The following is a 27,461-nucleotide window of genomic DNA, read 5'->3' on the forward strand; positions in this document are numbered from 1 at the left end:
ACCAGTTCTCCAAATATCCAGATACCAACTGGGTGTCCTACAATTCAATTCAATTTTTTTTTTTTTTTGCTGTACGCGGGCCTCTCACTGTTGTGGCCTCTCCTGTTGCGGAGCACAGACTCCGGACGCGCAGGCTCGGCGGCCATGGCGCACGGGCCCAGCCGCCCCGCGGCATGTGGGATCCTCCCGGACCAGGACACGAACCCGTGTCCCCTGCATCGGCAGGCGGACTCTCAACCACTGCGCCACCAGGGAAGCCCTTCAATTCAATTTTGACACTAACCATCCACAGGTAGAGTCAGACTCCACAAGGCTGTCACCTGTACTTCTAACCAACCGGCAAGAAGTCGAGGGGTTCCCACGACTCCCTCCTCAGTCGATAATTTGCTGGAATGGCTCACAAAACTCAGGGAAACATTTTACTTACAGTTTCTGGTTTATTATGAAGGATACAAATGGACAGTCAGATGAATAGGTCGACAGGGCAAGGAGTCGGGGAGCGTGGAGGGAGATCCTCTCCTCTAAGCGCACACACCCTCTCTAAGCGCACCACGCTCCCAGCACCTTGATGTGTACACAAACCCAGAAGCCCTAGGAATCCTGTTGCTTAGCAATTTTTAATGGAGCTTTCAGTACTTAGGCATGATTCTTTAAATCATTGGCCAGTGGTGATTAACTCAACCTCTAGTCTCTCTCCCCTCTCCAGAGGGAAGTGGAGGTGGCTGGGGGCAGAAAGTTCCAACCCTCTAGTCCTGCCTTGGCCTTTCTGGTGACCAGCTCCCATCCTGAAGCTATCTAAGGGCCCCCAGTCACCAGCCATCTTATTAGTATACAAAAGATGCTCTTTTCACCCTGGAGATCCGAAGGGTTTTAGGAGCTGTGTGTCCCAAACCAAGAGCAAAGACCAGATATAAAATTTTTTAATTTTATCACAATGTCCTTTAGCAAGGTCCTTTCTTCCACCTGAGTGGCTCTTGGGGTTTACTTGGGATTAAGTGGGAGGAGCTAAGACAGAGAACAGCGAAAGGTCTCAGGGACCTCCATCCCCACTGCCCCACCCTAGACCTGCCCTGTCCACAGTCTTCCTAGGTAGGAGGTAGTGTCAGCTGAAAGGACCGTCAAAAATGACCTTTTAGACTTCTTGCTTTATAGATGGGAAATTGAGGCCCAGACAAAGGAAAAAAAAAAAAATGCCCAAGATCACACAGTGAGTGCTTGGCTTCAAGCCTGGGTATGTTTGCCTCCAAGACCTGCATAATCCTCCATACTCCTTCCCAGCCAGGGCACGGCAGGACACCTGGCCCCCTCGCCCCCCCCTCACTGAACACCTGGCCTGACTGCACCTGTAGCTGCTGGGGGTATAAGTTACCCATCATGCCTTGATGTGCGTGTAGGTGGCAAATGTAGGAGTGATTCATTCTACCTTTAAATTCAGAAATCATTTCAGAAATCAGAGGTGGGTGTTATATTTTGATGTTGGGAGTACAGATGAGTTTTTTTTTCTCTTTCAACATTTTTAAGGTTTTCCAAAATTTTACAACAAACATCTCTAACTTTATAAACCCCACCCCTCCCAATCTGATTTTAAAAAAGAAGGAAACTGGAGGGTGGTGAAATGCCCAGCTCCGTACAGAGGTCCAGCAAGCAAGGCCAACCAGTATCTGTCCCGCCAGGCAGAGGCCCTGAGCTGGAAGTACTGAAGGTCATCCAACTCTCCAGCCTGGCATTCAAGGCCACCCAGGCAGCATCACCCCTACGCCTCACCTTTGCTCTCACCATCCCCTGCTCCTGAAATCTCTTCCCATGACCATCACCAAATCCAACTTATTTTTTCAGGGCCCAACAACCAATTCTGCTAGTTCCATGAAGGTGTTTTAAAGCTCACCTTCCCTCGTTGGGATGAACACCTCTCTCCCTCCTCTGACCACCAGTGGAACTTTATGTGGACCTGTTTTATAATCCTGATCATCTGACTTGTCCTGGAGTCATTTGCATCCAGGTCTGACTCTCCTCCTGGGCTGAGGTGTCCTTGGGGGCGGGGCCTGCATATTATGTATCTTTGTGCTCCCAATGCCATCCGCAGCCTGGCACAGGCTAGACTTCAAATGAATGTTCGTTGAACTTAAGTGAATTGAAAAACTTAAGTGAATTGAAAATCCAAAAGGGGGTATTGTGATAAATCCGTTTATGGGGGCGGGGTACATCAACCTCGGCACTATTGTCATTTAGGGTTGAATTCTATGCGGTGAGGAGCTGTTGTGTTTAGCAGCATCCCTGGCTGCTACCTACTAGACGCCAGTTGTGACAACCCAAAATTTGGACACCGCCAAATGCCCCCTGGGGGACAAAACCGCCTCCTGTTGAGTATCACTGGTGTACGGTTTCAAGGGTTTTCATAAACAGTCCCTAGGAGGAGGAATTCCCACTTGATAGATGAGAAAGGCAAGGCTCATGGAGAGTTTAGAGTTGAAACAGTTTTGCACGTAGGTCTCCCATTCCAAGTCCAGTGCTGAGGCCTGGAGGCCTCCGAGAGCCCCAGCAAGGTCTATGCTTCTCCACTTTGGTGTAGCTACTCCCCTCCCATGTCCCGGGTCCCGCAATGTCCAATCCCCCTGCCCTGCCTCCGTGGCTTGTGCCAGGCTGTGAGCCACTGGTTGACCCTTGTAGTCCATGCAGACCAGACCTCAGGCTGTGCCTGAATCCGACCGTCACATCTTCAGCACCTTGTCCTCCTCCCCGTGCTTGAACACGCTGATGGTGACCTGGCCCTTCTCGGAGCCATACTTGTTCTTGACGAAGACACCGTAGCGCCCGCTGTCCTCACTGTTGACCCTCTCGATGGTGATGGTGACCTCCGACCCCTTCACCTCCATGTGGTAGCGGTCAAGGAAGGTGACGGGCTGGTCATTCTTCAGCCAAGAGACTTCAGGGATAGGATCTCCTGAGATAACGCAGGTCAGGCACAGGGTCTGTTTGAAAGGACAGGAAGGGAACGCTCAGTCCACCCGCTTGGAATAACCCTTGGTAAAGTGTGAAGGTTATAAACCTTCACACTTCCAGGGAGCTCCCAGTACAAGCTGCTCCTTGTGGTAAGTTCATTATGTGTGTTTTATTGTGACCCATAAAGTAATAACAGTAAAGGGAGATGTTTTACTCTAACCCCACATCCTCCATTCTCAACATTTCTACGGGAACACTTAACTAGTTAGACTGTCGGGCCTTTAGCAATTACCTGCCCCAGAATGGGCTGGACTTTGCTTTATTGCTTTTTATTGTATATTTCATTATGATTTTACCATGCAAATAAGGCTAGATTGCTTTTTTTTTTTTTGCGATACGTCGGCCTCTCACTGTTGTGGCCTCTCCCGTTGCGGAGCACAGGCTCCGGACGCACAGGCTCAGCGGCCATGGCTCACGGGCCCAGCCGCTCCGTGGCATGTGGGATCTTCCCGGACAGGGCCACGAACCCGTGTCCCCTGCATCGGCAGGTGGACTCTCAACCACTGCGCCTCCAGGGAAGCCCGGCTAGACTGCTTTAATATAAAGATTTAAGAATTGAGTTTGAAAATCCTCAACAGAGCAATTCTCACTGCAGAGGCACTCTAGTGTAATGGCCAAACACTCAGAGTCTGGAGCTGGGCTGCCAGGCTGTGAATCTCAGCTCGGCTCCTTTAAGCTGTATGACCTTAGGTAAGTCCCTTAACCTTTCTGGGCCTCAGTTTCCTCAGCTATAAAGTATGACTAGTAATAACACACTATTTCATGTGGTTGCCTTGATGGTTAAATAATGGAATAGTGCCTGGCACAAAGTAAGCAACGTGAAAACGTTAGCTATCATTTTCTAGAACATTAGACTTGAAAAACTTCAGTCCTGAAAGGGCTTTTTAGGTATCATCTAGTCAAATTCCTGTGGAAACTGAAGTGCACACAGAGAAGTCCGTGACACCCAGGGCCACCTGGAGAGATGGGGTAGAACTGGGGTGAGCACAGGCCTGTCACCCCCGCACACACACACGGGCCTGACACCAGGCTCAGTGTCTTTCCTTTATACTACATGTGACCAATGAGGTGTGGTCACTCGGCCAGACTCTGGTGCATCCAGCCCCTTCGGCTCTGGAATCCACAGTGCTGCACTGCTTCGTGCTCTTTGATGGATACAGGAGGGAACCCAGGGTGGGACTGCCGGCTGTGGGCTGGGGAACAGTCAGTACCTTATCTTCCATGATCGTGGCCACGTCCGGCAGGCCCCTCACCACTTTGGCACGATCTGGAAGGGAAAAACGAGACCCCCAGTGATGAATGTTTTCCTGCCAGCTGCTTCCCAGCAGCAGGTTCCACGAAGTTGAGGTTTATTTTGAAGCAATGCTTCTTTTTCTTTTTGCATCATTTTGGGTGGACATCCTTAAACTTGTATTATGTTACTTCCTTGCCTTTATAAACACAAGATAGGGACGTAGTGTGTTTCTGTCATTGACCTGAGGTTATTATCATGGCTGGTGGTACCTGGAGGTGACAGTGACGTGCCCCTCCCCTGAGGACTGGGAGAGAAGGTGATAAGGTTGCTCTGAGCCTTAAACTGGCAAAATGCACACAACAGGTGTGACGAACCAGCTCAGGGAGTGAATAGGAAGGGAGCTTCCGGGACACTGACTCTGGTCAAGGGAGGGGACCTGGTGGCCATGGCAGCTGGGCAGGAAGAGACCGTGGTTTTAAATCACTAAGCAGAAAGCCAACGTGTCGCAATCGAGGCTGTGGGAACAGACCCTAGACCACGATCAGGGATGTGCAAAGAGCCTAAAGTGGCTGGTGTCTGTGCAACGGATGTAGGGGAGGAGAAGCCTGAATCAGGGTTGAAGGGGGAGGGGAAGGATGGCCCCAGAGATGGAGGAACTGTTGTGGGAGGAACGTTCACCAGGCCCATCATGGCGGGTGAAACAATCCACTTCCCCTGACTCTCAACTCGGCCAGCCCTAGCAAGCACAGGTGGTGAGTTTAGGCCCCTGTGTTAGGGTCCTGGAGGGGTGTCCTGTGCAGAGACTCGGCATTCCAGGATGGGGGGGCAGGTGATTAGGAGGTGTGACGGGCTGAGTCGGGTCTGCAGGCTGCGCTCCGCCCACCAAGGTGGCCGCCCGCTGTGAGGGCTCCTCACTGCTCTTAGACCCCAGATGGCCCCCTCCCAGATGGCAATTATGAACGGCCTGCACTTCCCGCCAAGTGGGGACACTCAGGGACAAGACGCCACATAGGGCTCATGCCCCCTCCTACCAATGGCCCCAAACGGTCAGTTTCCCTCCTCACTGTCAGGTTGAACGGGGCTGCTCTGCTCTGCTTCCCCTCATGGAAGGTCCTACACTGACCGGCTGCCTCACTGAGACCAGAAAGCCAGCCTCCTGGAACTGGGTGCTTTAGAACTGGTTGCGGGGACCCAGAGAAGCTCCAGTGCGTGGACCTGGTGGTCCCCCTGGGCAACTCAGAGGCTATGTCCTGGATTAGATGAGGCCCTAGGGCCCCGACAGCCAGAACCAGCTTCAGCTTTGAAGTCGTCCCCTCCTGGGCCTCGCTTGGAAGACAGGGCCTCAGTCCTGTCTGCCCCTGCCTTTGGAGTCCCACCGACATCGGCCGTGTGCCTACTCGCCACCAGGTCCGCACCAGGCGGGTCCACATCCACGGTCTCAGGTATCCTCGGACTCCTCATCCACCTGTCTTCATGCTGCCACCATCTGGGTCTCCCGGCAGCTCTGTGACGGCCCAGAGCCACACAGACCCCATGGGAAACTGGGACTTCAGCTACCTGCCAGGAGGTGTGAGCAGCTGGGAAGCCGCCCCAAACTCAGAAGTGGAAACAACAGAAATATGGCTGGACTTACTCTTCTCGATGATGGCCAAGGCTCTGAAAAACGGAAATGGGAAAAAGCCTTGGTGTTTCATTTGTTAAAGGACAGTCCTGCCCGGGTAGTGGGGAGGGGGTGATGGGAGAAAGGTAGAGCTGTCCGGCCTCCCAGGGAGGGTCTTGTGCTCGTGCACCCCAGGGGCCTTGATCGCACTGAGAAACGCCGAGGAAACTTACTTCAGTCTCTGGTGCTCAGCCAGGGCGTCCTCAAAAGCTACGAGAAGAAAAAGGGGAAAAGGCGCGTCAGGGCATCTACCCCCAATCTCCCCCGCTCCTGCAACCCACAGGTATAGAGCTCAGCGCTGACTGTTCCCCCACTCTGTTCCAGCATTCTCTTGGGGCAGTGCTAGGATTGGCTGGGGAGATGGGAGCCCCCCCAAAAGACCATGGGGTTTTCTAAACAGGTTTCAATGAGGACAGACAGGTGGAGCGCTCACCTTGCCCCGAGAGATCAGCTGACAGCTGCCGGACTTCCTTCCCGGCCGCTATCTCTAGGGTGTATTTGCCCTTGTCTGAGTCTTTGGGGTCCAGGATGTGGAGCCAGATCTCATCCAGGGTGGTGCCAGCCCTCACCCGATCACCACTCTCCAGGCGTTTCTCTCTGAACGTGAGGGCAAAGAAATGGTTAACACAGCTCAGTCCGGGACGGGCTGCCTGCCCATCTACAGGCACCCCTGCCCCAGACTCTGCTCCTGGGGTTTTGTTCCCAGATGTGTGAGCTGAAAGTGGTGGCCATCCATGAGATATTTGATATATATCTATCCACTCATCCACTCATCATTCATTCATTCATCAAACCTTGTGGCAGCGCTGAGTCTATATCTGTGACATGTCCTGCAGGCTGGGACTTTGAGGAAATGGTGCTCCAGGGTCAGTGACCACCTCCCCACACCCCACCAGTGGGAGCCACTTCCTTACTTCATCCTTTTCCTCATCGTAAAACCTCCCAGCATTTCTTCCCACAATCACTCTTATGTAATTCTTATAAACTATATAAACTCCTTTCCTTCTTTACTTAAATTTCATTCCTAAAGACACCTGGCCCATGTCAGTGTTTTGTCACAGAAGTGACACCTCTGGGCTTAGTCATGGGGCTCAGAAACTCTAGAGAAGGAGCTTCACTATTCTGAAATTCAGCTTGGCCTTGGTCTCATTCACATGACCAATTTGACTAAGTCCATCTAGCCTTCTCCATAGAATGGGTGCAGTAATGTCTGCTCCACAAGGCTGAGGTTTGCAAGTAAGAAGCACTGGGAAAATTCTGCTCCCAAACTCTCTGGGGTCACTTAGCTCCTGGCTGAGTCTCTGATACCTGATCCTGCCTTCAAGGCCTGGCCCTCAGTTAGTCATCAGCCCCCCGGGTCCCTCTGCCTGCACCTCTCCCCTCAGTCTGGCTGCTTGAGTTTGCTAAGGCTGCAAAGACCCACAAGGGCACTTGACCATCTGGTTCTCCATCGTTCCTGCATCCTTCTCTCCCCCAGTTCCCAGATGGTGCTCTAAGACAATGGTCCTTCTCTGGCCATGGATATTCTGGGAAAGTGATCTTAGTGCCAGGGTTCCCACCTTTCTTGGGGAGCCTCCCTTCTGTGCCTCTAACAGCTGTTCCCTGTCCCAGACTCCCTCTGTGGACAGCAGAACCAGTGAGAGACCCTGTCTCTGCCAAGCCCTTGGGACCGGGCTCTGAGGCGGGTGCTGGGCCCCCTCCAGACTGGCTAGGGCTCCAGGGTAAGGCCAACCTACTTGTGGAACCAGGTGGTTTTCATGTAGCTCACGTTGTAGTACTTGACCCTGCTGAAGAGCCGGATCCCCTCCTCGGTCCCCTGGATTTTCAGTGGCGTCGCAGAGAGGGCTGGGGAGGCATGGGAGAAGGGTGAGTCTTCCCCAAGGCCTTTGGGCACCACACCTGGGGGGCAGCCAGCTCGCCCCTGCTTTGGGGTGTGGTGGGGGGAACACAGTGTGGTGAAGAGGCAGGAGCGTCTCCCCCAGTCTTTGAGGCTGGAAACTAAACCCACCCCCAGCAGCCAAGGATGGCTAGAGGTCCCCCGGAGGCTATGTGGCGTCACGGCAGTGCTGAGCAGAGAGGGCTTGCTTACCACCAATCCTGCCCAGCTCAGTGAAGATGGCATCCAGGGCTGGAGGGAGACAGAGGGAACGGTCAGCTGATGTAGGGCTCCCCTAGGGATGCACCAGGTGGGGCCGTCCTTGGAAAAGGCTAGCGGACCTTATGAGCAGCTCTCAGAACACAGGCTTAGGGGTGGGGAGGGGATCTGGGGCACTGCGTGACTGATGGGGCAGGGGGCAACACAGATGGAGGACGAATGGGCCGACATGACAGTCTTCCTGCAGGCTGAGATGACCAGTCTGGTGAGGAGCCTGGGGCCCACTGTGGGGGGCGGGGGGCAGAGCAGAGAACTCAGGCTCCGGGTCTTGAAGCCTGGGCTCGCTGTGGGATAGTGCAGTGAACATGGGCACCAGCGTCACACAGACCAGGCCCTGCCACTGACCAGCTGTGCAGCCGTGGGCAGGTCACTTAACTCCCCTGGGCCTCAGTTGCCCCAGGTGAGCATCCCAGACAGTTTCCCCACAGGTCACACTGCATCTCTTGGTTCAGTGTGAGGGCCCTCCTGGCCCGTCTCTGATGTCGCCGGCTCCTACCTTCACCTGTGAGGTCCAGGATGGTGTTGTCCTCCCCTCGCTCATCGGAAACCTCTGCTCTGTAAACGCCCTTGTCCTCTTTGGAAAGCTGGAAAGAAGGATGTGAGAAGGCGGTGTCGGCATGAGTTCCAGAAGGAGTGATGGACAACAAATCAGGAGGCCTGGGCTCTAGGCCTGCCCCTAACTCTCCTCCCTGGGCCTCAGTTTACCCCCCTGCGATGGGTGATCTCTGAGGCTCCTTCCAGCTCCAGAGCCCTTTGATCCCAAGCCCAGGGCTTGTCTGGGCCTGGAGGTGGGGCGAGAGGGGGAACTGAGGGCAGAAACAGACGCCCCGCATGTGATTCTCAGGCAGCTGCTCTGAGCAGAGCAAAGCGAGCCCTCCTAGCAGAGCTGGGCCGAGCAGGGCACACCCTCCACCAGTGCTGCCCTGTCTCCCAGGGGCCCTGGATAGAGGGACCTCTCTGCATCTCTCAGAAGGAAGTGTGCTTTCTTTTGCTCAGGACAAGGGGGTCCTTACTGGCACACGCTTGTAACACCAAGTGAAGCCCAGGTCAACACTCAGCAAAGCAAGAACTTGGGTCATGCTTTGAAAGCAAGGTCAGAAGTCCGCTGTGCCCTCTCATTACACAGCATCTCCTCCAGGGGCTGCGGGGGTGGGAGCATGTTATCTGCCTCCCTGTCCCCTCAAAGGGCCCCTCTCACCCCAACCATCTCTACATAGTGTGCCTTGAGGCAGGATTCAAGGCAGAAGCATCTCTTAACTGGGGTATCAAAGGGCTGAAAACCCCAACGGTCTTCTCCCCAGCCAAATTCCGGTGACAGTGATCGGAGAAACTTCCAGCCCCACTCTCAAGCTCTGTATCTTGGTATTTCAACCCTCTGAGCCTCAGTTTACTCATCTGTAAAATGGTGGCATAATCCTTGCCCTGGCTACGTACTGTAGTTGCTGTGAGGATCAAGGGAGATAACTCTTCGGAAGCCAGAAATTTCTGGACCAATAGGCTGGATGACTATGACAAGACTCAGTAGCTATTAAGCACCTACTTGATGCCAAGCCCTGTGTGAAGAGTTTGCACTGTGATGACAAAGGCCAAATTGCCATCGTCTTGGCCAGGATTTGGGAGAGGACCCTGAAATCATTATTTCCTTCCTAGTCTGCAAACCTGCGTCTGCCGCAGTCCTCCTTGGCACACGGTGGGGCCACAGAAATCAGGGACAAGGCAGAAAAACATTGAATATTTAAGAAAAAGCCTTGCATTTCTACCTTAACCAGCTCACGCCCCTCCAAGGGCCACGGGGAGGTCGGGGGTGGGAGAAGTGAGCTCCAGGCCCTGTTTTGCTCTGCCCAGACCTGCCTCACACAGAGACCGAGACCGTCTTCCTGTCCTGAATCTCAGGCTGCGGGGGCAGGAAGGAATCTCTGAGAGAGCATCCCTCTGACCCGCCCGTGTAACAGATGAACACTGAGGTCAGAGAAGGACAGTGACTTGCCCAGGGCCATGCAGTCAGCGGCAGGGCCAGGACTGGAATCCAACTAAAAGGAAAAATCAGTATTACTGAGCCTGTCTTTATTTAAAGTTTTGGTATTGTTTTCCCTCAAGGTCTTTATTTTGGGGCATGAATTTTGATTCTTAAAAATATTGCATGAAATATTATTTATCTTGAGTACTGAGCCTTTTAGCGCTTCCTGAAAGTTTGTGCGTGAGGTCAGTGCCTCACTTGCCTCACCCTGGTCCTGACTCCCTGCCCAGTGCTCCTGGCACTGCCTGGAGGCTGTGAGCCCTGAAGTCAGAGCTGCACTTACCTCTTCCATACAGAGAAGCCCTGCTCCAGTCTGCGGGTCGTACTGACCATCTGGGAACTCTTTCTTCTGGAAGAACCACTGGAAGCGGGTTTCTTTCTTGGTGTTGGTCACCTGAGGAAGGTGGGGAGTGAGGAGGCTCCTTCAGGCTTTCTCTTTTAAGTGAAGACTCAGTTCATCAGAACCCTTTTTTTTTTTTTACAAACATGACTCCCCCCCACCCCCAGGCTAAATCTCAGCCAAACCCTTCCTCACACCATATGTCTCCTCTGATGGTTTCTGGACTGGGGACTTGTGCTAATGCTATTCCCTCTGCTTCTTGATCCCTTTCCTACCCTACTTTTTCTTGTAAATGCCTGTGTCACCTCCTCCAGGAAGCCTTCCTTTATGCACCCCAGAGTGTGCCCCATCGTGAGTAATCAATTTCCTGCATGTCTCCATCACAGCAGGAGCTATGCTGTTTTCCCCACGATCTTGCTTTGGACTGTGGGATCTTACAGGCCTAGGGAGACCACTTCTTCACCCTTGTATGCCCAGTGTTTGCAGAGTGTGTTACACAGAGCAGGTACTTGGGTTTGCTGAATGGATAGGCTTCTGGGAGTGAGCCCTTCCCTCCCCCAGTTATCTAAAAGGCTGCAGGGTGCTGAGAAACAACACCCGCTTTGAAGTCAGGCACATCCGGTTAAAACCTGGGCTCTAGACCCGGCCTGTTACCATGTAGTCTTCCGCTAGTTCCCCCCTTGGTCTTTCATCCTAAAGTGGGGATTGTAACACCTCTCTCACAGATGATTGTGAGGCAGATGAAATAAAATAATGCTCTGAAGTGCTGAGAACAGTGTCTGGCAGGGCTACTAACAGACACAGGGACTACCGCTCAACGTATAGAGCCCTCACCTGCCCCCAGACCCCCTCCCAGAGCAGCTGGGAGTTCTAACTCAAGGCTGACTCAGCGCACTAATTCACACTAACTCTGCTCCCTGGGCTTTTGTTTTCCAGTTAAATGCAAAATCCCTGGGGCTACTTCCTCTGCTTGGGATCACACCAGCACAGGGTGTGGAGTTGCAGGGAGTGGGGCAAAAGACAGCCACGGGGCTTGGGGACAACCACAGGTCTTGCCCCACGGGGCCTGGGGGCAGGGCTGGAGGCGGGGGCGGGGCTTTGCCTTGCACATCAGCAGCACTTGGCAGTCCTCGGTGACCTTCCACTGCAAAGGCTCCTTGAAATACGGACCTATGAGGGCAAAACAGCACGCCCAGCGGTCAGAGCGCCGGGCTCGGCCCGGGCGCCACCTGGTTGCGAGATAGGGGAAAGTGGCTGGGGAGGGGCACCTAATGACTACTGGCCCCTCGGATTCTGGGATTCCGCCCCCACGAGGGAGGGGACTGGGGGGAGGCATCTGGGAGGCATCTAGGGTGCAAAGTTTAGGACGCGCACTCTCAGGGTTGGGCAAGTGCTGCCTCGTTCTGGCACAGGGACAGCGCTAGATCAGATGGCAGTGGCCCTCCCTCGGGGGGTCCAGCAGGCGGAGGGATCTATTAATCCATTGGCCCAGCGGTTCCCCGGTGCTGTCTGCTGGCCTGCTGGCCGAGGTGTTTGAACTTCGCCCCAGCAGTTCTTACCCTGCTTTCTCTTCCAGTCTCTTCTCTTAGCATCTGCCTCCCTTAAAAGTTTGTCGAACTCTGTGAACACAGAGGGGGGAACGGGTGTGAACCAGAAGGAGCGCAGGTCCAGAGGAGGGCGTCAGGATGGATAGAGACGCCCAGGCTGAGAGCTGAGGCCGGGGGCATGGGGCAGGGCGGGGGGCAGGGCACAGCTGACCGTCATCCACCAGAGCCAGGGTGATCTGGTTCTTGGCTTTTCCGTCTTGGAGCTGAGCAGTATACGACCCTTTGTCGTCCTCAGTCAAGTTTTGGATGATAACTTCCACCAGGCCCTTCTCTCGGACAAAATTGATTTTGCGGTTCTGGGGAGAACAAAACCCGAAAGTCTTTCTGCCCTTTTCCAGTCCCAGGGAATTTGTGCTGTGGGGTGCAAATCGGGGCGTGGTTGGACTTGGGGGTAATAAATGCAGAGTTAGAAGCCTTCAGAGACTGGGGAGGGGGCCCAAGTTACCCCTCTCCTGTGTATAGACTGGGCTTTTCCCACACCCGGCCCCTGAGAATACCCTGGGGCCCGGCAGACACTGGAAAGAGTCTTACGTGCTTGTATCAGTTGCAATTAATAATAATCCCCAACCTCCTACTGTGCCATGTTTTTTGGTTATTTTCTACTTCTTTTGCAATTTAATATAAAAAAATTCCCCATAAAACTATAAAGGATAATATAAAAAAGCCTGTGTACCTGCTACCCACCCAGAATTAGCACTTATTTACTCTTTGTCACATTCTAACAGTTTTCAAACGTTTTATTTTCCACATTTAGGGTGTATGTATGATTTGAGAGAATCGTCTAGTTTGATTTTTCTATAGCGGCACCTGCTAGTATCAGCGCTGTGTACCAAGGGTCCAGACTTTGTTACCCTGCCTCTACCATGAGCCAAGGTCATGCTTAATCTCTGTGCAGAACTTTCAAATCTATTTTTTTTCCAATTCCTCCTCCTGATTCTGGGGCAACCAACCCCATTGTACCGATGCAGAAACTGAGGCACAGAGAGGTGAAGAGACCTGCCCAAGGGCACACAACCCACAGGAGATGAATATGAGTCTTCTGACATCTAGCCCTGAGCTCTTCCTCCTCTGTCAGAACCAGCTCCCCTCTTTATAACACATATTTTTTGATGGTCATCTGGAGATGAAATTCACAAATAAGATCTTCTCATGATTGAATCTCTCATGAGAGATTGCACTCATGTACATCCTCATGAGTACAAGAAGAACAGGAAAATGAATGAAAGCATAGGTAATGTGGCTAATAGAATAAAAACTCTCTATTCAGTGTATATTGACACTGCAAAAAAAATTCTTTGTGTTTATATCTCAGAGTTAGGGTCTAGGCTTGGGTAATTATAAGCATGACTATAGGTTTTTCACCTTACAAATGTTTGACAGGACAGTGAAGAATTGTGGGAGGCATGGGAAGTTCTTTGTGGGAGTGTTCCTTGCCTTGGCAAGTGTCTAGCATCCCTACCACCCACCCCCCAGGTAATAAAATCCAGGTGTCCTCACCCCCCACCCTATCACTGTGACAGCCAAAGCTGGTGGCCGTTTCTGAGAAGTCTGCTAGGGGGAGGTGCAGCCAGTGGAGACTGTTGCCTGTGAGACCACCTCCTGGGCCAGGAACCTCACTTAGGGATTCTGAGCCCCCAATTACCGGTGAGCTGAAGATTTCCTGCTCGTTGAAGATTAGATGCAGCTCAGCGGCTGGAGACAACTTTTCTACTTCCAGCCAAAGCCGCACCTCTCCTTGCTCGAGGATGTCAACGTTCCAGCCGGAGATCAGCTTGATCACTGGGAGGCAGAGGACAGGAAAGGGTGGGCAGGGAACACTTCTCCCCTCTCCCCTCCCGACAGCCCCACTTTGAGCACACTGTGGGCATTTAATGTGCAAAATGTTTCAGAGTCTGATGCAGACATGACTGGGGTGAGGGGCTGGGGAGGGTTTCCCACATTCAGTCTCCCTAGATTGAATTCATCTCAGGGAATTCATCCTCTTCCCACAGCTTTGAGGTCGTGCTTCTCACCCTGGCTGGACACTGGATCCCCAAGGACTTTCAAAAACCAGTGTCTGGCTCCAGACCCAGAGGTTCTGATTTGTTTGGGGTGTGGCCTGGGCATTGGGATTTTGAAAAGCTCCGGGGGTGATTCCAATATGCACCCAAATTTGCGACCCCTGCGCCAGGGCCTGCAAAAGCTACTCCTGGCCAATGGAGGGAAGCAGGGGTTTAGAAGACCCACAATCCAAGAAGAAAAAACCAGCCACTCTGCCCTCCCTTGCATTCCATATGCTCTCTGCTGGCCGCTCTGTTCCCTTCATGGACTGAGGACTCCCTGGGTCTCTGATCTTCCAGCCCCAAGACGTCCCCATCCTTTGCCCCCCCACCCCCCCACCCCTCCGCTAGTTTCTGGCTCTTGGCTGACTCAGCCCTGCTCAGAACACCCCGGTGGGCCTGGCGGGACTGCCCAAGGCTGCTGGCTTGGACCACTTACCTGGGTTTCTAATCTCATGGCTCAGCTTCTTCAGCCTGTTCAGCTCTGGGACAGGGAGGAGCAAGGAAGAAACCAAAGAGAATGACATACCCGGGCCAGTGGGGCCTGTGGAAGCCGTCCTAGCGTCCACACTGGGTGAAAGTCCCGAGAGACTTGGCTTGGGGTCACTTGGCTACTGAGGGGTTGATGATGACCACTGTAGGCCTTGGCTCTGGGGCACTGAGGGGGCTGCGGGGGCTGCCGCAGGCCACCCTGAGGTTGCTTATTTTCCTGTCCTTCAAGACCTGATCAAGTGCCACCTCCCCAGAGAAGCACCTACTCTGTGCCAGGCTCTGCGTGATCTCAGCCGTCCTCACACCATGCTGTGGGGTGAGCATTACTGTCTGTCTCCTGAGGCCCCTTGTTAACCCACTGAGCCATACTGTCCCAGCATCTGAGGGTCTGTTCTCCCCACTGAGCCACACTGTCGTAGTATCTGAGGGTCTGTTCTCCCCCACTGAGCCATACTGTCCTAGTATCTGAGGGTCTGCTCTCCCCACTGAGCATTTCAGTCTGCATGTGTCTAGGACAGGTCAGCAGAGTGCTGTCTCACTGCTAACTGCTTCTTTGTGTTAGGTTTGTCTCTTCTGCTAAGCTGAGCTCTGGACCTGCATGGTATCTGGCACACAGTATGTGCTCAATAAATACGTGTTGCGTGAATGAATTGGCAGGGGCAGGGCTCATATCTCATTTCCTCTTATAAGCTCCAGAGTCCTTAGCATGATGAGTCTGGACACATGGCAAGCATCCAGTCCAAAAAAAAAAAGCAAACCCCATTACTTCCGTGGATGGCTTTAGTTTGCATGGAATCATCTAAGTATATCTGCATAACAACATTGTTTCACTTAGGACGGCAGGGATTATAATCCCCCTTTACAGATGAGGAAACTGAGGCCCAGAGAGGTGTCATGACTTATCCAAGGTCAAGCAGCCAGGAAATTGTGGAACTGGAATTGCACTCTGGACCTGCCAGGCTTCTGCTTCCTGACAAAATCAAAGGGCCTCCAGTGCAATCATCAGGCAGGACAATGGGCTGTCCCAGTTGCTATGGAGACAGCAGAGGGTGAGTCTCATAGATGACCGCTGAGGCCCGGCATCCCCTCTCTGGTTTACCACAGTCCCCACTGCTCCCTTTTGCCATCCTCATTCCTCAGACCGACTGCCATTTGCAGTTTATCATTCTACTTATGCTGTTGTTTTTCTTAGGCTACGAAAGGAAGTGAAATAATTCACTGGTACCTTTGCTTTTTATCAAAAGTAGATAAAGTAAAGAGAGAGACAGGAAGAGCGTGAACTCCATCAGGCAGGGATTTCTGCCTGTCGAGTTCACTGATGTAATTCAGTGCCCAGGACAGTCTCTGGCATATGGTCGGTGCTCAGCAGATATTTATTCACTGGCTGACTGACTGAACGGGTGAGTGAGGGCCTACTTCCCGGGAAATCTCTGCTTTACTCATTATTATTGCTTCTTGCTGGCCTCTGGGGTATCTGTGCTTGGGACTCCGTGTCTGGGTCGTCTCTCTGGGGAGGTGGCAGTGGAACAGGGGCATCACCTTCCTCCGTCAGCGTGTGGCTTGCTGAGATTTCTTCGTCAGCATCGGTGACCACCACCGAGTAGGTGCCCAAATCCTCGAGGCCAGGTTCTTTCAGGATGATCTTGGACCTGCAGAGACAGGAGGGCAGAGGCTCTGAGAGGGGCCGTGTGCCCTGGAGGCCTGGGAGCTGGGGAGTCTCGGTCGGCTTTGCAAGCCCTGCACCCTAGCCCAGACTCCGGCCAAGCCAGTAAGCAGGGGTGGCAGCCTCCTTACACCTCTTTGGGGTCCCCCGCCCAAGGCACGTCTGGCCTGCCACCTTCAATGGTCCTCACTAGCCAGGCTCTCGGGAACAGTCTTCATACTGGCCACATCCCCCAGGCCTGCCTCTCTCCACAGGGCTCAAGTCATCAGCTTTGTCTCCCGCTGGACGGGGCCAAGGCCAGAGCTGCTGGGGGTGGAGGAGGGAGACCTGGGGGCACTTGACATCCTAACCCCTCTTTTACCGATGAGGAAGCTGACCCCAGAGAACTTGCAAGAGCAAGTCGCTGGCACTCAGGCTAGAAACCAAGTCCTGAGCGTCTCCTCGGAGGTACACACATTCCTTACAGAAAAAGGATCTGCAAATGAAGGGCACCGTTTCAGCGTCTCCAAGGCACTCTCCCTCACTTCTCCCCAGGTGGCAGTCAGCATCCTTCATGAGAGACCAAGCAGTCCTCTCAAGCTCGTTATCTGGGGGTCCGGCCGGATGGTCTCACCCACGAGCTTCTGCCCACTCATCCGACAACGTCTGGGACCTGTGGACGAGTCGTGCTGCCCCTCCCCTCACTTACTTGTTAACTTCCTCCTCGACCTTGACCCTCTGTGGGTCCGGCGGGCCCTTGTAGTCCTTGGACCACTGAAACTCCGAGGAGTCGGGGGCCTCGGGGGCTTCGAAAGCCATGTAGATAAAGCCCTCATCATCCACACCAACCTCGATCTCCCGAGCATCTGAGGGCAGGATCCAATGGAGGGCAACAGACATTTAGAAACAATAAACCGGGTCAGCTCCTTCCCCTGCTTAACCCCTCCAGTGGCTGCCCATTGCTCTTGAATAAAATAAGAAACCCCAGACTCCTTGCTGTGGCCTCCAAGCCTTCTCAGCTCGAATGTCACCTCCTCAGACTGCTGAGGCTAAAGTAAAGCCCACCCCACCCTATCACCCTGTTTCACTTCCTTTATAGCACTTATCCCTGACTTTTTCATCGTTTACTTGTTTACTGTCCATTCGTCCTGCCCCTCCCCACACCAGCGCAGGGACCTTGCTTTCTCATCCCTGCCATGTCCCCAGTGCAGTGTGGGTGTCACCAAATACTTAATGAATGAATAATTAAAAGAATGGAAAAGAACACACTTTATAGTGAGGAGAGCCGAGTGATTCCATCGGATACCAGCTGCGTGACCTGGTCATTTAACTTCTCTGAGCTGCAATGAAATCAGTTCTAAAGTGGGGACAGTGACGGCTCCCTCAGGGGCTTATTGGGAGAGCCAGACAGTGTAAGGACCCAGCGCAGCACCTGGCGTATGTGGTAGGAGCGGACCTCGGGAGCCGTGACTGCAAGGCAGGCAAAGCCACACGGCATATCTGAAATACAGTTGGCTGTTCTTTTAGATATCCACGAAGAGTTGTATGAGTTTAAGAATGTGGCATGTAAAGGATGGAAGACCCATCACACGGAAGGAAACCATAGGTTCAAATCTTGGGATCCCACAGAAATAAACGAGAGTGTGGACGGGAGAGAAACAGGCAGGAAGGAATGAGGGGCAGGAAGGTGTGGCGGGGTGAGGGCCCAGCAGGTTCTGTCCTCCTGCTGCAGACAAGCGCCCTCCCCCTGCCCCTACCTGGCTTGTCCTCCAGGAGTATGGGGTCGGTGGGCATGGACGGCTGCCCTGGGCCCGCTGAATTCACAGCCTGTACATGGAACACGTAGGTCTTTCCTGGCTGTAAGTCAGAAATCTGGGGGAAGGGAGGTGGCAAGAGTGAGCACCGAGGATGGCAAAGACCCACCCTTCCTGCAGCCCTGGCCACGGGCTGCAGGGGACCCCCAGGAGGGCCAGGGTGCCCTGGGGGTGGGGGGCAGGCTAGGGGCACATTGCTCTCCTGAGTTCCAGCTTCAGGTGAGCCTCTCCCCTGAGATTACCTCCCACGCTGTGATGCCTGGAACTCCACCTGCTCGGAACTTAACGCATCATCAGCCTCTCAACAAGAAAACCCTTTCTCTTCCTGCGCCCCCTGCCTCTCCTCCATCTGTCTCCCTAGAAAGAAGCTTGGTGATCATCATCTTTGACATCTTTTTCTTGAGCCCTACACATCTAATCACCGAAGTTCCCATTTTATTTCCCTAACGTTTCTTGAATGTGGCCTGTGTCCCAGCCACGCCTTTGACTGCAGCTTTATTTCTTCTCTCCTGGATTAGTCCAACAGTTTCCTAAATGGCGCCTCTGCCTCTAGACCCTTCTTCCCGGTCTATCTTTCCCTCTGCCAATGTTTCCAAGATGGCAGTCTGAGTACACTTAACTCTTTCAGTGGCCTTCAGGGTAAAGTTCAGATTTCGAGGCTTGGTACCTAAAGCCTTCCTCATCCGTCCATCCTCAGCCTCCTGTCCTCTTCTCCGCACCCCCTTCACTCCCTGACTCCTCAGGGTCCCCCACGCATCACGTCGCTTCACGCCTCCCTGCCTTAGCCCTTGCTGAACCCTCTGCCTGGAACACCCTCCCCTTCTCTTGGTCTAACAACAACAGCTCACCCTTGGCCACTCAGCTTGGCCAGGTGGGACGAGGCCAGGAGAGGCCTCTTACCTTCCTCCTTGGAGCTCCCAGAATCCCTCGGACCCTCCTTGATTGTACGACACACAGTATTGTAATTGCCTGTTCCCTAAGGACTGTGACTGTAGCTTTTTACATCTACAATCTAGTTCCAGATCTGGCACTAAGTAGGTGTCCAGAAGTGTTGAGTGAATGACTGAGTGAGTGAATGCCGGCCAACCACCCACATGCGGAAATGGTGCCAAGTCACCGAGGCTCCCCCACCCTGGGCCAGCCTGCCTGAGGAGCAGAGGGACCATCCATCTTGCGTGGCTCTCTCAGGCCAGCTGTCCAGCACTGGCCGACTCTACTGTAGAGAGCCGGGCCCTGTGGGGGTGGAAACTGCACATCTCAGAGCATTCCATGGGCTGAAGCTTGCCCTTCTTCATTTGGTCTTTTTTTAAATAAATTTATTTATTTATTTTTGCTGTGCTGGGTCTTCGTTTCTGTGCGAGGGCTTTCTCTAGTTGCAGCGAGCAGGGGCCACTCTTCATCACAGTGCGCGGGCCTCTCACTGGCGTGGCCTCTTTTGTTGCGGAGCACAGGCTCCAGACGCGCAGGCTCAGTAGTTGTGGCTCACGGGCCTAGTTGCTCCGCGGCACGTGGGATCTTCCCAGACCAGGGCTCGAACCCATGTCCCCTGCATCAGCAGGCGGATTCTTAACCACTGCACCACCAGGGAAGCCCTTCTTCATTTGGTCTTAGATAGCTTTAATGTTATTGTTTCAAAAGGAAATATTTTTATTTTTTTCTGATTATGAAAGAAATTCATGTTTGTTGGAGGAAATATTAAAGCAATAGAAAAGAATATAAAATGAAGGGGTAAGGCTCTCCTGGCAGCCCCATTCCCAGAGATGGCCAGAATTGACAGTTTTGTAAAAATCCATTTAGACTCGCAAATGCACGTAAACCATGCAGAAACGTGACATGTGCCACATTCTGCTTGTTAGTATCTTCTTTCCACATTGTTTTGGGCCTCTCAAGCCTGCTTTCTTTCCTCTTGGTGCTAACAGAGTGCTAACGTGTGGTCTTGAAACCCACACACCCTCCTGCCTGCTGGTGAAAGATGCCTCAGGAAAATGAGGTGGAGAAGATACTCCCTCTCTCCCTAGAGCTGCAGAAGATAAAACCTAATACACATCACAGAACTTTCCTTACAAACTTTCCTTAAACAAAGAAGGCCTGTGAGACATGCTGGCTTCAGAGATGGACGCTGTGAAGTCTGTGATCCTGATGGATTGTCTGTTAGTAATTTGTGTCTGCTAAGAATGCTTCAATGGACACCTTTGTTTTCTGACATGACAAACATGTGTGAGTTGTCTTTGTTATGCCAGGAGAGCATTGTTTGCGCTTTCCCTTCTACACGAGTGCAAGTGAAAACAACCACCACAGGTGAATAAAACCAATGATTCTGCTAGATTTCTTATTTATCCAAAGAGTTTAGAGTTTGCTTCTCATTTAAATGAAGAAACGCATATATGCCTCTATGTTCATTAATATACAGTAGATATACATGTTCTAAATGTTATCTAACATATAAATATCCTGCTCTGTATTGTGCTTTTTTTTTCTTAGCCACATATGGTGGATATGTTTTTATGTCACAACATGCACGTAGCTCTACCTCATTCTTTTTTTTTAATTTTTAAATTTAAATTTTTAATTTTTTTAGCTCTACCTCATTCTTTATATTATTGCCACTCCTTCAGCTACTGTAGCCTTTACACTCACTGACACTGAGTCCACATTAAGGATACACTGTGATTTATTTAAGCAAACCCCCTACTGATGGACATTTAAGTTGTTTCCAAATTTTGCCTTTATAAACAACGCTACAACAAGCATCACTGTCCTTAGGTCTTTGCACACTTGACTAATTATTTCTCTACAGTTCAATCCTAGAAGCAGAATTCCTAGCTCAAGGGATGTGCATATCCAAATGGTAATATACCTTGCTGATTATAAGTGAGGTTTTAAGGAGGAGTCTGCACAGCATGGAACAGGTTAAGACCAACCACCGGCCAGACCTACTACCCACTCGCTGTGTGACCCTGGCTAAGCCACTCCCCCTCTCTGGTCCTCTGCTGCCATTAAGTGAGGGCAGTGATCTCTGAGGGTCGTTCCAGCTTTGGTGTTCTGTAGTCCTGCCATATCCTGTGGCAGGGAAGGCTTAGGGCGGGCCCATCCTTCATCAGAGGATGAAGGGGCAGGGACTCACCCTCAGGTGGGTGCCAGAGACGGGGTCTGGAGTGACCGGTTTCCATTGCTCAGAGCCTTCCTCCTGGACGCTCAAGCAGTAGCCTGTGACCGGTCCGGCCCCTTGGTACAGTGGGGGCTCCCACATCAGCATCAGGGAGGTGGCCCGCACTTCAAACGCCCGCACGCCATACGGGGGTCCTTTGGGAAGACAGGGTAGAGAAGGAGATGGATACCCAAATGGCCAGCCAGCCAGTCAGGCAGTGGGCAGGTGGCGAGTCAGCAAGCTTGTCAATCTTTCAGTCCCAGCCAGGCCTGGAAGTGCCTTCTCCGGACATGGTGGGGACCTGGCCGGCCTTGGCTTCATGGCAAAGCTCGCTCTGTGTCTGAACTAGAGTTAACTCTTCAAAGTGTGCTCAGTATCACTTCCTCTGGGAAACATCCTTGACCCTCCCCATCCCTGTCCCAGACAGCATTAATCTTTCTAATCTCTTTGCCATTTCAGTGTTTAATGTAGAAGCTCAGGGTGTGGACTCCAGAGTCAGATCACTGGGGTTCATGTCCCAGCGAACACCCTTTTTCAGGCTATGGGGACTCTGAGCAAGTTACTTAGCCTCTGTGTTCCTGTCTCCTCATCGGTAAAATGGGGATAATACTAGTTCTTATAAAATAGTGCTGTCGTGAGCATTAATGACATAACTTATGCAAAGTGTCAATACATAGTAAGTACCCAACAAATAGCAGTTGTTTATAACTGTCGTTGTCTAAAGCATCACGCGTAGGGATTATCTGCCATTCAGGTCAATGTTTTGTGCAGAAGACAGAACTGAGCTGAACAGAATGATGGAAGGTTGTCATCCTTCCTTCCTAAGGGGGAGATGAAGGGCTAGTTTGTGAGAAGGCTGATGGTGCTATGGGAGTGGTGCAGAGGGGGACCAACCTGCCCTGTTTGTCCAGGATTGGGACACAGGACTTGCGGTGGTAATACTGGGAAAGTCCTGGGCAAACTGGGACGAGTTGGTCACCTAGCAGTGTGCCTTTGGGGTTTGAGATTGGTCTGTGTTGAGAATTGGAGCTCAGATGGGGTGTTGAGCTAGAGGATAATTTGGATGGGGGTACAGGGCCAGTCAACGGCCAAGGTCAGGGCTCTTGACTTGGCAGAGTTAAGACTGTGTCAGAGGTTACAGGGGGCAGGGGTCTGGGGTTTGGGACCAACAGAGCAAGCTTGAATGCACAGCAAGCCCGGCGGTAGCAGTCATCTGTTTGTTAGTTTGGGGGAGGGGAGGGGAGGGCAGGTGCTGGGCTTTGGCACCTCCCAGCCGCTCACCTGGCTGAGGCATCGTCCACTTTTTGCACTCAAACAGGTTGCTGGGTGCCGACAGCTCTCCGACACCAGCCCAGTTTACTGCCCGGGCACGGAACTCATAGAAGTGGCCTTCATGAAGGTCACTGACCTTGAAGAGCAAAAGCACAGACTGTGAAGGCTGAGGCTGGGGAGGCAGGGGATGAGGTTCACAGCAGGAGATCTATAAGAGCTTCATGTAAGACTGGTCTGCACTTGACAATCAGCTGGATTATCGAGGCACCAAACCTGAGGCCTCTCTCAGCCTCAGGACCTCCAACCCTGACCCCCAGTCTCCACCCACACAAATCAGGACACCAGGCCAGTGGCCGCATTCCAGCCTCACCTTGCACATCTGGGTGGGGATGGGCTGCTGGTTGACCGAGTGCCAGTCCAGTTGCTCTGAGTCGTGTTGGTCCAGGAAGTAGCCCAGGATCTTGCCCCCTCCACGCCGCTTAGGGGGTTTCCACCCAATGACCATATAATTTTCCCCACAGTTCAGAAGGGTGAAGTCATATGGAACAGATGGTGTAGCTACGGGGAGGCAAGGGGGTGAGGGCCACTGCTCCCGAGGGGCGGCTGGACTGGGCGGTGGGGCCTGAGGGAGGCAGCGAGCCTCCCCCAGTGGGTGCCCACCCTGCTCTGGGGCACGGACTTAGCCAGTAGCGTCCACTGGTAATGCTGACTCAGCTACGTGCAGGGCAACTGGGCTTCCGAGCTGGGCAGACTTCACCCCATGGCCTCAGGCCATTACTACTTCCCCCCCAAAGGAAGGGGTGGTCGGGGTCAGCACCAGATCCCCTGAGAAGGCTTCTGCCCCATGGCCTCTGGAGCTGGACCCTCCAAGAGGTGGTCGATAAGCCCCCTGCTCTCTGCTCAGCCCAGGTCTGTCCCCAGAGGTGTGCAGGCTGCACCTGCCCCTTGGACTTACCCAGAGCCTGCTTGACCTTGACGGGTTCGGTGGCGGCTGAGCTCTCCCCAACTCCAGCCTCGCTGACTGACCTGATACAAAACTCATACTCCTTCCCTGTCCTCAGCCCGGGAACTGTAAACCTGGGAGAGAAATGTACAGCCTTCAGGAAAGACCAAACCAGCAGCATGGAGACATTCCTGAACTTTCTAAAACAACCTTGTGGGGATAAGTGGCCACCAGCGTGGTAGGAGTTGAGGCCTCAGTTCTTGCCTAAAGACCTTGCCCCTGCCCCCAGAGTGATGCCTGCCCCCTGGAGGATGAGGTCCTTAAGGTTTTAAAGGATGTAGCTTCCAGAGCCCATCATTAAGGTGCGAATATGCTGGGAAAGTTACCAGTTGAAGGCCCAGGTAGCCAACCCCTAAACTGATCAACCTGGTACATCTCTAGGACTTTGGGCCTCGTCCTGGAAACATAACAAATGGCTCTTCTGATCTGTACGGATGCTGTGACTAAAGCACAGAGTCCTTTTAAAGACCTCTGAATTATCAGCCAGAGACATACAAGGACACTCTGGCTTACTTTTTTTTTTTTTGCGGTATGCGGGCCTCTCACTGCTGTGGCCTCTCCCGCCACAGAGCACAAGCTCCGGACGCACAGGCTCAGCTGCCATGGCTCACGGGCCCAGCCGCTCCATGGCATGTGCGATCTTCCCGGACCGGGGCACGAACCCGTGTCCCCTGCATCGGCAGGTGGACTCTCAACCACTGCACCACCAGGGAAGCCCCTGTCTCTTCTTGATAAGATCCAAACTGTGAACCTCTTTTTTCCCTTTTCACTTATCAACATTTTCCTGTAGCAAATCTTGTTCTACAGGGAGCTTCCCTCGGCCAGTTGACCCCGAGGAGTTGAATGTTGGAATGTCAGAGGGGCCTTTATGGATCAAACCATTCCGTTTCTTCATTTTACAGGTAGGGAAAGGCTTCCCCAGAAGGAATGGGGTGAGCCAAGAGCACACAGCCAGTTAGGAACAACCTGGACCGAGCCCGGGTCTCCCGAATCCCAGCGCAGCGCCTGCCCGTTCAGTATTCATTCATTCAGGTCTTTTTTGAGCATCTCCTGTGAGCCAGGTTCTGAGGAGCTCATGGAACGGTGGTGGACCAGACCCTACCTCGCAGCTGAGCTCCCTTCACACCATCACCCCAGGCAGCACTGCTGGGCAGCAGTGTTTAGCCTCTTTCCAGCCCTGACACATGTAACCGATGACATGCACACATGTGATGTACCAGAGGATCACGCCACACCCCCTGTCCTCCCCTTCAGGGACGGACATCTGAATGTAAGTCAGGGGAGTGATGTCATCCTAGGGATAACATGGACTCCGAGCTCATTTGTCCAAAACCCAATTAATTATTCTCCAACTGGAGAACTTTAGCAGTGACAAAGCATGAGTGACCGTGAGGCACGGTGTGCCAGAGGGGCACCAGGTCCTGTCCCCTTTTCTGGGTGAGATAATCTTGGGGCTCGCAGCCCAGGGTGAGGGGAGCCCACAGGTGTGCTCAGGGCCCAGCCGGTCGTCTGATGGAAAGGGAAGGGGGGCTGGGTGTCACCACCTGAGCCCCTGCCCCCACAGAGCCTCAAAACGGAGAGAAGTCATGAGTCCAGAAGCCTCGAGGCTTCTGCCTGTGAGGACCGGGGCCACCGAGTGAGGAGGGAGACACAGAGGGGAGTGGGAGTGGCATAGGCAAGAGCACAGGAGTCTGGGCCGAGGTTCAGAGAGGGCGAGTCTCTGTGCAGGGGTGCCCGGCGAGTGGGGGGTGGGTGTGGAGCCTGAACCCCAGCCGCCCTGGCTGCAGTCTCTGCCTCTCTGTCTCTAAGCTCCTGGAAAGACAAGACCTAGGCACTCACCACTACCTGCAAACAGCACGGTCCTAGTGAGCGTTGCCACAAAAGAGGCTGTCTGGGCCAAGTGCACTTACTAGCTAGGTGAGCTGTGGCAAACTCCGTAACTGCTCTGTGCCTCGGTTTCCTCATCTGTACAACGATAATAGAAGTAATAGTCCTAAGTTCAGAGGATTGCAGCCAGAACTGAATGACCTAATATATGAAAAGAACTTAGAACGGTGCCCAATGCCCAACCGCGCCGTGAACGGCAGAGGCTTCATTATTATTACGGCCCTGCCCTAGGGCAGGAAGGGGGTGGGGGCAAACTCACCTGCTGCCCTGGATGGGTTTGTTGTTAACTGTTTTCCACTCAGATGATCCTGCCTCCCGGGAGTAGATGTAATAACCCAGGAGCTCTGGGCTGTCTTTCACAGGATCCCAGGTCAGGGAGACAGAGGTCTGTGTGTCTCGGAAAGCTTGAACTTGAGTTGGAGGAGGGAGAGTGGCTAAAAATCAGAAGTGTGGACTGAGTGAAGATGCTGAGTTACACGGCTGGGGAGGGGGAGGCACGTGGGAGAGGCGGGGAGGTGCGCACATGGCAATCAAGGGGTCACGTGCGTTGCAGACATGCCCTGGGGCTTTGGGCAGCTCTTCCCTAGTCCCAGAGGTGTCCTCCAGACTCTTGTATTCTGAAAGTCTTCTCTCATCTTACCTCCAAACATCTCCGCTTCCTCACTAAAATCCCCATTCGTTAACCCTACTATCGCTCTCTCTCTCTTAGAAGTCACCAGATCTGACAATTTTCCTCAGCCTTATCTTTGATCTCTAGGAAACTTCATTTTATTTCCCTTTGAAACTTTAACTTTCATGGCTCCCTGAGACTATGCTCCTTGAGGTAGGGTTTGCCATGATGTGTTAAATGGACAGATTTGGATGGATGGAAGAATGGATGGATGGACGGATGGATGGATGGATGAACGGATAAATAGACTAATGGATGGACAGGTGGATGAATAGATGGATAGATGGATGAAAGGATGGATGGATGGATGTCAGATACAGGACCTTCCTAGTTCTCTTTTTCCTTCTCAAACTTCTTACACATCCTTTTGTGGCTCCCTCTCTTTCTTGCTTTTGTTTTTGTTTTTTTTTTTTGTGGTACATGGGCCTCTCACTGTTGTGGCCTCTCCCATTGCGGAGCATAGGCTCCGGACACGCAGGCTCAGCGGCCATGGCTCACGGGCCCGGCCGAACCCGTGTCCCCTGCATCGGCAGGCGGACTCCCAACCACTGCACCACCAGGGAAGCCCTCCCCCTCTTTCTTTTGTCCCCACATGTGGGACTCCTCCAAGTGTCTGCTCCTTGACTTGCTCCATTCTTCTCCTCTTTTCTCATCTCAAGTGTCCACCTATTCCCATGTCTTCAGCCCTCACCACTCTGCAGGTGACTCCCCAGGCTTTACCTCCAGGCCTGCTCTCTCTCCTGAATTCTAGAGCCTCACTTCCATTTTTCCCTGGACACCTCTCCTAGTGTTCTGGTGGTGCCTCAAAGTCAACAGGCAGAGGCTGAACTCAACATCAGTCCAACATAAATCCAGTAACTACTGAGTGCCTGCTCTGAGCCAGGCTCTGCACTTGGCCCAGGGGAAGTACTGAGAAACAGACTTGGGGTCCTGGGCTCAGGAAGGTCCTGTCAGCAACTTCAGCCTGTCAGGTTGAAGACGGTGTGACAGTGGGTGAAGGTTGGGTGGTGGGAGAGGGTAGAAGGAGGGCACTCAGGGGCCCCATGTGTCCAAGAGACCTGATTCGACCCGTAGGCAAGAACTTGAGCTAAGGGCATCCATGTATGGAGTAGTACTCACACACTAACATCATGATTTCAAGACCTGAGGCTATGTTTGTGGTATAATGTTAATTGTAAAAGGTAGAATGCAAAGCTCTACACGTGGTTTGACTGGACTTTCAGAAAGATGCATTGGCGTGCATGCGTCAAAGGCCAGAGGCCCAAGCGCCTAGATGTTCACAGTGGTTACCCTTGGTCAGCGGGATCCTGGGGTGGAGGGAATTCTCTTCCCTCCCTCCCTCCCTCCCTTCCTCTTTCTCTCTCTCTCTCTCTCTCTCTCTCTCGCTTCTTTTGTATTTTCCCATTTTTGTACAATAACTTCACTTTCATAATACAAGTAAATGTCTTTTCTTTTTTCCTCTCCTCCCCTCCTCTCTCTTC

The 27,461-nt window shown here is 52.8% G+C and overlaps 1 protein-coding gene across 1 annotated transcript in view; it reads right to left on the reverse strand.

Moving 5' to 3' along the window:
- Positions 1-2,708: 2,708 nt before the first annotated feature.
- MYOM3 (myomesin 3) overlaps positions 2,709-27,461 on the reverse strand; it is a 43,846-nt gene continuing 19,093 nt past the window's right edge. The window contains exons 15-36 of the mRNA XM_065875578.1: positions 25,570-25,744; positions 23,376-23,497; positions 22,791-22,978; positions 22,430-22,556; positions 21,125-21,303; positions 17,944-18,058; positions 16,896-17,052; positions 16,084-16,193; positions 14,492-14,536; positions 13,656-13,792; positions 12,165-12,309; positions 11,966-12,025; positions 11,509-11,576; positions 10,350-10,460; positions 8,546-8,633; positions 7,984-8,022; positions 7,631-7,739; positions 6,328-6,491; positions 6,068-6,104; positions 5,868-5,890; positions 4,212-4,267; positions 2,709-2,969 (exon numbers count right to left, since the gene is read on the reverse strand). Coding sequence (XP_065731650.1) covers positions 2,709-2,969; positions 4,212-4,267; positions 5,868-5,890; positions 6,068-6,104; positions 6,328-6,491; positions 7,631-7,739; positions 7,984-8,022; positions 8,546-8,633; positions 10,350-10,460; positions 11,509-11,576; positions 11,966-12,025; positions 12,165-12,309; positions 13,656-13,792; positions 14,492-14,536; positions 16,084-16,193; positions 16,896-17,052; positions 17,944-18,058; positions 21,125-21,303; positions 22,430-22,556; positions 22,791-22,978; positions 23,376-23,497; positions 25,570-25,744 — 2,516 coding nt within the window. The remainder of the gene's footprint in view (positions 2,970-4,211; positions 4,268-5,867; positions 5,891-6,067; positions 6,105-6,327; positions 6,492-7,630; positions 7,740-7,983; positions 8,023-8,545; positions 8,634-10,349; positions 10,461-11,508; positions 11,577-11,965; positions 12,026-12,164; positions 12,310-13,655; positions 13,793-14,491; positions 14,537-16,083; positions 16,194-16,895; positions 17,053-17,943; positions 18,059-21,124; positions 21,304-22,429; positions 22,557-22,790; positions 22,979-23,375; positions 23,498-25,569; positions 25,745-27,461) is intronic.

Source organism: Phocoena phocoena, chromosome 1 (assembly GCF_963924675.1).
Source record: "Phocoena phocoena chromosome 1, mPhoPho1.1, whole genome shotgun sequence".
NCBI lineage: Eukaryota > Metazoa > Chordata > Mammalia > Artiodactyla > Phocoenidae > Phocoena > Phocoena phocoena.